General features: G+C 38.8%; 1 protein-coding gene across 1 annotated transcript in view; it reads right to left on the bottom strand.

The window, feature by feature from the left end:
- Positions 1 to 1512: 1512 nt before the first annotated feature.
- SLC15A5 (solute carrier family 15 member 5) overlaps positions 1513 to 7867 on the bottom strand; it is a 33508-nt gene continuing 27153 nt past the window's right edge. The window contains exons 8-9 of the mRNA XM_057427941.1: positions 4049 to 4157; positions 1513 to 2202 (exon numbers count right to left, since the gene is read on the bottom strand). Coding sequence (XP_057283924.1) covers positions 2055 to 2202; positions 4049 to 4157 — 257 coding nt within the window. The 3' untranslated portion in view covers positions 1513 to 2054. The remainder of the gene's footprint in view (positions 2203 to 4048; positions 4158 to 7867) is intronic.

Genomic DNA, 7867 nt, shown 5'->3' with positions numbered 1-7867 from the left:
AAATATGTGGAAATTAGTCTGCCTCCCACTCTCCGGTGCCCTTGGAGACTAGGTCCTTCAGCTTTTCGCTGCCTCTCCCTGTCACAGCCCCAGCGCAGCTTATGCAGTCATTTTTGGAGAAAGAGGCTGTCTCTTGCTGGCAGGGCAAGAACCAGGGCAAGGCAAGCAGACCGAAATCATCACTTGTTACAGGGTGAACACAGAGCTGTACGCTCAACTCTTCCATCAAGGCATCACATCCCACATTAGTCAGAAAGCGTATCTTTGACACAGACAACAGTTTCAGATGAACTTATATGAAGATCTATTTACTTCTTCCATCTCCACCAGTGCATCCTTGGATCATAATCTTTTTTACCACTGAGGAATATATTAAAGAAGATCCACAAAAAAAAATTTGCTTCCAGGTGGCTACCTCTGCTTTCTACAATACCTGTTGCCCTGAGGGCAACAGGTCCCTCAGCCACCTTGTAGCTCTTCTGCTGACCCTGGGTCTTCATCTTCACAAGTTATTTCTCATGGGACATATGTCAAATGCTTTACTGAAGTTAAGGCAGATCAACTATGTTTTGTTTAGAAAATGAGTTCTTATTACACAACAACATTAAGAAGGTCTGGCAAATCTACCTTTGATACATCTGTGTGGCATTTTATTCAATATTCCTTTTATCTCATGAATTTAAATATTCTTTTTAAATTAAAACCCCAAACAAAATACAAACAAAACAAAACCCCCAACATTAAATACTAGTGAAATCAAACTAACGGCTCCTGACTGCCTTCCTTTCTACTTCTTAGATGTATTTACTATGTTTTGCTTCCCTTCCTGCAACTCCCAACCCAAACACACAGCATTAAATATGGTTAATGGGGGAGAAATGATTTCCGGTACCAGCTCTTTCATAGTTTCAGCTCACAAACTACCCTGTGTCACTTCAGTGCATTATATTCCTTTAATGTATTTTCTCTTGTGATAGAGCATTGCTCATATCTAGCAAGCGTTCTGGCTTGACTGAGACTTCCAATATAAACATCTTGGTATCACGGTGCTCCTTTAGTTTTGGGGTTCAATATGTTTCTTCAGCACATAGAAACCCCACTTGTATCCTCACTCTTTTTATTAATACCACTTTAAAAAAAAAAGTTAAGTGTTAGATTAGTATAACTTGCAATATTTAAGTGAGCCAATTTGGGGAGTGTTTAACACTGCTTAGTTCTTTAAAGTGGAATGCGTTTTACTAATATTTTTCCCCCTTTTTCCAGCTGCATCTACTTTCCCTAGTCTTTTTTTCCTAATTGTCTTTACCCCCTTCAGGCGGGCTACAGTTAGTAAGTTTGATGTAAATAAATTCTAATATCCAGCTGTTCTATTCACAATTTTCTGCAAGTAATCTTTAGGAATGACACATCTCACTGCGCTTCTGCAAATAAAAGACTAGATACCCCAGCATAAATGTTTCATGACATACTTTATGGACTTAATACCAATATGTACTTTGTAACATATTTTTGGTAGATCTCAAAGCAGTTTTGCAAAGAAGGTTAGTACAGCTCCATCCATTTTACTGACAGGGAAACTAAAGTAAAGAAGCAACTTGCTGGAGGCTGTGTAGCAGATAAGTAGAAAAGACTAGAATATCACAAAAATCTTTTAAAATATCAACCAAGCAATACCAGACTCCAAAAATATTTTTAAGTTACACTGTCACAAAGTAATTTACTAAATTAATGTGTATCTGAGTTAATTCTGAAGCATTACTAAGTACAAATACATGTGGATACCTGTCTATTTCCCTAGAGATATTAAAAGCCTCTATCCATCAACCATGCCAAGCAGTGAGCTCTCTTTGCCCTCAATGTGCATTATAACTGTGCAAGCATTCTACAAAGCCAAATCCCACGATGACTGTTATTTTGTAAACTTAAAAATAACATTATTTTCCTAAGATAATTAATAAATACATTGCCAGTACCACTTTAAGTACGCTAGGTAATTTACCATTAGAAAGCTGCTTGAGAGCATAATCAAAATTTAGTCAAACAAGGGTGAAATTTTATAAGGTTTTCTCCATAGGAGGCAAAATGGGAGATCTTTCCAGGACACTACCATAATGCTTGATGCCTTTTCCACCCTTCAAAAGTTTTTCTTCAGGAAGACTTGCTCTGAATTCACTGGTGTATTTCTGATTCAGATTGTTGTATCTGAGGAGGAGGATAGAGAAAGAAAATACTAAAATAATGATCCTTTCTGGTATTAGTTGCACTTATTGTTTATTAGGTAATTTGAAAGTTACAGTGCCTTCTGAGTTCTGAACTTCTAAGCAGCCAAAGAATTGGGTAGTCATATATGTTTTCCTAGAACCTTTCAGAACCTCAGGATGAAATACGCCAAATGGGATGCAAGTATCAATAACAGCTGTGCTGTGTCATTTTAACAAATTTAAAAAAGAAACATGCTATTTTCCCCTCAGACAAATTCTAGTGTATTTTTTTTTCTAATTCAGAGTTTTAAAGCCTGATTTCCCCCACCACTAAATCAGTGTTTATCTGAATATCTCTCACCCTTTTTCTACCCTCTGGGAGAATTCTTATCCAGCAGAAAATTAAAGAATTACATTTGATCTGAAAAAATGTATTTCATGTAGGTTTTGATTGCCTTATTGAAAAGTGGCGTACACCTTGATTTTGAAGTGAGATAAAAAATTGAAATACAATTTTAGAAATCTTTTTTTTATGTCAAAGATTTCCTCAAAAACATGTTATTTTTTCAAAATTGTGTTGCACTCAATAAATTTTATAGCCACTTTTTGACAATCAAGACCTTTTAATTATCAGCAGTTAATGTCACAATTGAAAATTTCATTTTACAGAAGAATAAAATCCTATTTTACAAGAGGAAGACAAAGTACATACAGGGGAAACATCTCTAGTCATAACTCAGGTCATATGTAAAAGAAGAGAATCAAGAGCTAGCCACAGGAATAAATGGCCACTTGTGTCTTAGGTTGCACTGAAAGATTGACAAGACACTACGGTAATCTTTGCTGCTGCTGCAGTTAGTGCTATTGTAACAGAAAAAGCAGTATTTTTCTCAAGAGTTCTGGAAGTACACTGCCCTTGGAAATCTATTGTTGTCATTATCAAATCCCTACACTTCACCAAGGTTTCTGAAGGATTTCCTTCAGAAATCCCGATGTCTAAGAGAGAATGCCACTCATGCATGACCCTTTCCACTCATGGTGACACAGGTTGTTTCCCTCCCTGTTCTTGACTACGAGTATTACTCATGACCCTGACAATGGGAAATTAACTGTGATTAAACATTCCAGAATACAGGAGGCAGGCCAACTTTCAAACCACCCTGGATGTAAAAGCGGACTGCAGTTGTGAGTTCCTTGCATTTTATAGGCAATACCCAGGTATAAAACCTAGGCTCTGTAGGTGCCTAGGTGGCATAAAACTGATTCCTGTGTGTGGGCTAACAGAGCAATTCCATTGTCTCCAGTAAAAGTTCCTTTTATCTCATTGTCCAGGGGATTATAAGTAAATATATCAGGGTTATTATGTTGAAACCACTGTATACAGCATTAACCAGTAACAGTCTGCTCTTTTCTTGCAACCCCCTTTGCCTAATGTCCTACACTAAAGGTGCAAGCTTGCCAAGACAACAATGCTTGCTATATATTGGTACAAAGCGAAGTGCAGTGGAGGTCAGTCCCATGATCAAGCTGTCTTGGTGTTGTCAGCTTAACTGCATGCCAACATATTTAAATCCTTCTCTGAAGAACTGGACATTCTTCTTTCTTCAAGACATTTTCTTATTAATAAAACCCCTTAAATACTTAAGGTTGATTACATTTTTTTTACCTTACTACAGAATTGCTACTGTGAAATCTCTCTCCTCAAGGCAGATCAGAAATACTGAAGTCTGAATGATAACATATGATCTATCACTACCAATTCTGTTACACATTAGTTTACAGGTTTTGCAAGAATTTTTATCCATATCTACAAAGGAAACATCAAGCTTTCTTTTTCTCACACATACCTGTGTGCGATGGTCCAGAAACCCAGGGTGTTCACCATCATTAGAGAAGCCAAGAAGAAGAAGAATCTCTCCAATTTACCTTCATGCAGCAAGTGTGGAAACCAGTTGCCTGGCAAAGCAGACGTGAAGTAGAATTAGTTTACCTTGCAGAATCAGACATGGTTCATGTGAAAGACATAAAGATAACTTTGTGTAAGACATAATCACAGCAGGTGCCTTGACACCCCCCCCCCCCCCCCCATGTAGCTATTTACACAGGCTTCATTCTCACAGCATCTGTTTTTTTTTTTTTTTGAATACTTTGCTCCTGTTTTGCAGACAGGCAATAGAGATCTAGAGAAACTAAAGAACTTTCATCGAATCTGAAGTGTACTGGATAACCTAACTCTGCACAGCTGCTTCTGTAATGAGTGGGCTATTTTCCCTCTATATAATCCTGTGCATATAGCTAAATGAATGCCAAATATGAAAATTTTAGGAAGAGCTAAAGTGGTCTGTAGAAATCCTTATTCACATCCTTCATGCTTTTCACAGGCCCTTTTAAAGGGTGTGCGTGGAAGGAAACAAACCCAAAAACAAAACTAAAAAGAATGCATAAAGGGCATTTGTTCAGTGCCTTGGATGGTGCTCCATTATCAAGATTCTACCTGACATTTTACTTTACCTTTTTTTACAGCTGCCTTTAGCTGTAAGTCTGCAACATGTCCTTGTCCAGCACAGAGCATTTAATTGCACAAACCAAACTTTTTTCTACCAAGGCTTATGGCAATAGTGTCTGGGACATTTTGGCAGCTTAAACTCCATTCAGCAGAGGACAGTACCACCTACATACACCCAGTCTTCCCTGCTTCTGTTCTCACAGGCTTTAGTTTGTAAATGTACTGCTTTCAATGTTGTCCATTGCAACCAGTCTGAAAACAAGCTCAGCTGGTGAAATAACTGTGGAAATGAAGATGGTTGAAGAGAACGCCAGCCCAGCCAGTCTGCCTTTGAAGAAAATCAGTACCTGAAGTACCATAATCAACTACAGCAAAAACATAAAACCAAGGTGAAAAAGAAGTTACAGTAGGTACAGAAATTGAGAGAGCTTTACAGTGCTGTAACATCCTTTTACGTTATTGGGGAATACAGAATAATTATTGCTTTGAAGAAGAAAGAGACTGTCTTCATTAGCAAGTAGTGAAGTGTAGTAGGAGCAAATACAGAGCATGAAACAGCTGGTGCTGAGAACGTGATGTGCACACTATACACAGCTCAGGTAGGGGGTCACATCAGATCAGTTCCCACTAACAGCTGGAACACATCAGGCACAAGCATTTTTTTGGTTTAGTTCCATGCTAAAGAATGAAGTTTTTTGTTCTCCAAGATCATTCTGTGATGCAAATCAGAGATCAGGAGGTTCAGGTCAAAAAGCACACTCTTGACCTGAACTAAAACACCAGCATCAATGTAGCCTCTCTTTGCTCCTTAGAAGCCTGGTATCAAATCCTACCCATCTAAACAGAGTGGTTATTCACCTCTTGAACAACCTAAATGGGAGAGGAAGAAAAACAGCCTTCTTTGCCATTGTTGTGCTTTACAAACTTGATAGCTTTAACTGATCTTTTGGCCACTAATGCCATCTTTAGCTACCCAATGCTATTCTTAGTTTGTTCAAATTTTCTATTTGGAGAGAGAGAGCTGCTTCATAGCCCAGGAGAGCCACCAGCCACAGGATTACACACATACCCCTCCCCCCCATATATTTACATTTTTCTCTTTCCTCCACATCTTCTTAGAGATGTAAACACATTTCTTTCCAAAGCAGTTAACTTTAACAGTCCCCAGATTAACAGAGGACAACTGCCATCATCATAGCAGTTTTCCCTAACTCCTCCACAGTTTGCTCCGTGCCAGGTTACCTTTCTGCCTGTCACAGAGCGGCACCACCTCACCTCTGCATGTATGATTCCTTTTGCAGCATTATCTCAGAGCGAATTCTAAACTGTATCATTTAACATTGTCAGTTGACTGAGCTCCTAGGTGCTATAACTTCATTTTAGTAGCTTATAAACTTTTACTGTCATAATTCACAATCAGGCAGTTTTTCATTTCACATCCCCCAGTGGCCAATAGAAGTCACGGGGAGAGTGTGCGTATCTGATGAAAGAGAAAGCATGCAACGGAGTTCAGATCTACAGCTTGTCAAAGCAGAGTTCACACTGTCTGCTAGGTTATTCACGTATGCTAGGCTAGCTATATGAGCAGCAGGAACTTCCTAATGGAACAGCATTTATAATGGAACCTGAACAAAAATTATGTACTGAAAAACAGTGCTGAGAAATATTAAAAAGAAAAAAAAAGGAAAAAAAGAAAAATTATCACGTTCTAAGAGAGCAGAGTAAACTGGACCTTTGAAACTGTCTTAGTGCTGTCAAAGCACCGTATTGAAGTGCTGGAAGTCGGAATGTTTGGTTTTAGCAAGGTAGGAGGGCTGCCTGGAGAGCAGATCAGGGTTTAGCCCGCACTTCACCACTAGTCTCCTCCTTGGCTTGCGACAAAGACCACTGCTCAGTCTCCTCAATTCTTCTTTAAGTAATTGCCAGTATTTAAACAGCAAGGCCAAGATAATGACACAAAACCTTTGGAAAGTCATGTATTATAAATGAGCAGTAGCATAGGCAGGGCCAAAATTAGACTGGGCATGGTAAGACTCCAACTCCTGTAGTGTGTGTGCTCTCTTTCTAGTTTACTGGTCTATCCAAAGCAAGAGGTAGGAGCCTGTCTTTCTCTTCCTTTCAGTAAGGGGCAAGAGTGTTTGTCAGGGGTGCCTTTCTCTACAGAGAGACAAGGGTGGGAGCAGTCCTAGAGATATCCAGACTATAATCCTACTGCCAATATGCATTTTCATCAGTGGATACAGCAAAGATTAATGTAACCATTTCCTATTTTCAGCCAAAAATATTTATTTCTCATTTTTGTTTTTCCTCTTCTTTTTAAATGGAATTTGGTTTTCCATGAGAGGGGATAAACCTGGACTACATTTACTTCTGCTTACGCTCACCGCACCGAGAATCCTCTGCTGGCAGGAAGCCTTGGGAGCGCAGTCATGGCTGTTGAAACATCAATCATGTGTTTCAGGCAGCAAAACTTGCTTTAGGTGCTTTCACCCTTTACCTGACTAACACCTTCCACAAGCTGCCTGCACACTCCAGCACTCTCCACTGACTGTGTTTGGGGTTCATATTTTTAGGATTTTACCCTTAGCCATTAATGTCAGGAACTTACTGGTAATGAGTGTGTTTTTGCTGGAGTACTACTCTGTTTGAAGTGGCCAGCACTTTCTCATCCTTGAATCAGCGCACAATATGCTAACAATTCATCTTCCCCCAAAAGACACTGCCTTTGGGTTCTGTCAATCCTTTACTTTTCTATGGAGATTGCCAACAGAAGTGCCAATTACAAGGTTGGTTTGTCACATAGATAATTGCTCACTGGGAATTAACTTTCTACAACAAGCTCCTGATTTCCATTTTTATTCCAACAATGGAAATACTTTGTAGCATGAATCACTGCAGAGAATCATAAGTTTCCTTTAGCTGTGCATATTTTAAAGAGCCTTTTCTTATTGGTTAGAGGTGAATCGGTTATGCATTTTGTGGCAAATTTAGAACAAATTAGAAGATTACATCTAGGCAGTCAATTCCTCAAGACTGCTATACTGTATGTTGTTGAAATAAAGCACCTGGAAAACTTTCACTAACATTTTCCAATCCTATCGGTTTTGCTTCAAAAAACCTCAGGTAGTATAAGAAGAGGGAATATTATACAACACCAAGA

This window comes from Pezoporus wallicus, unplaced genomic scaffold (assembly GCF_028554395.1).
Source record: "Pezoporus wallicus isolate ANWC-B61680 ecotype Strahan unplaced genomic scaffold, APGP_CSIRO_Pwel_v1 contig_2908, whole genome shotgun sequence".
NCBI lineage: Eukaryota > Metazoa > Chordata > Aves > Psittaciformes > Psittacidae > Pezoporus > Pezoporus wallicus.
Note: the sequence above shows the minus strand (reverse complement) of the source record. Positions and strands in the feature narration are given on the sequence as shown.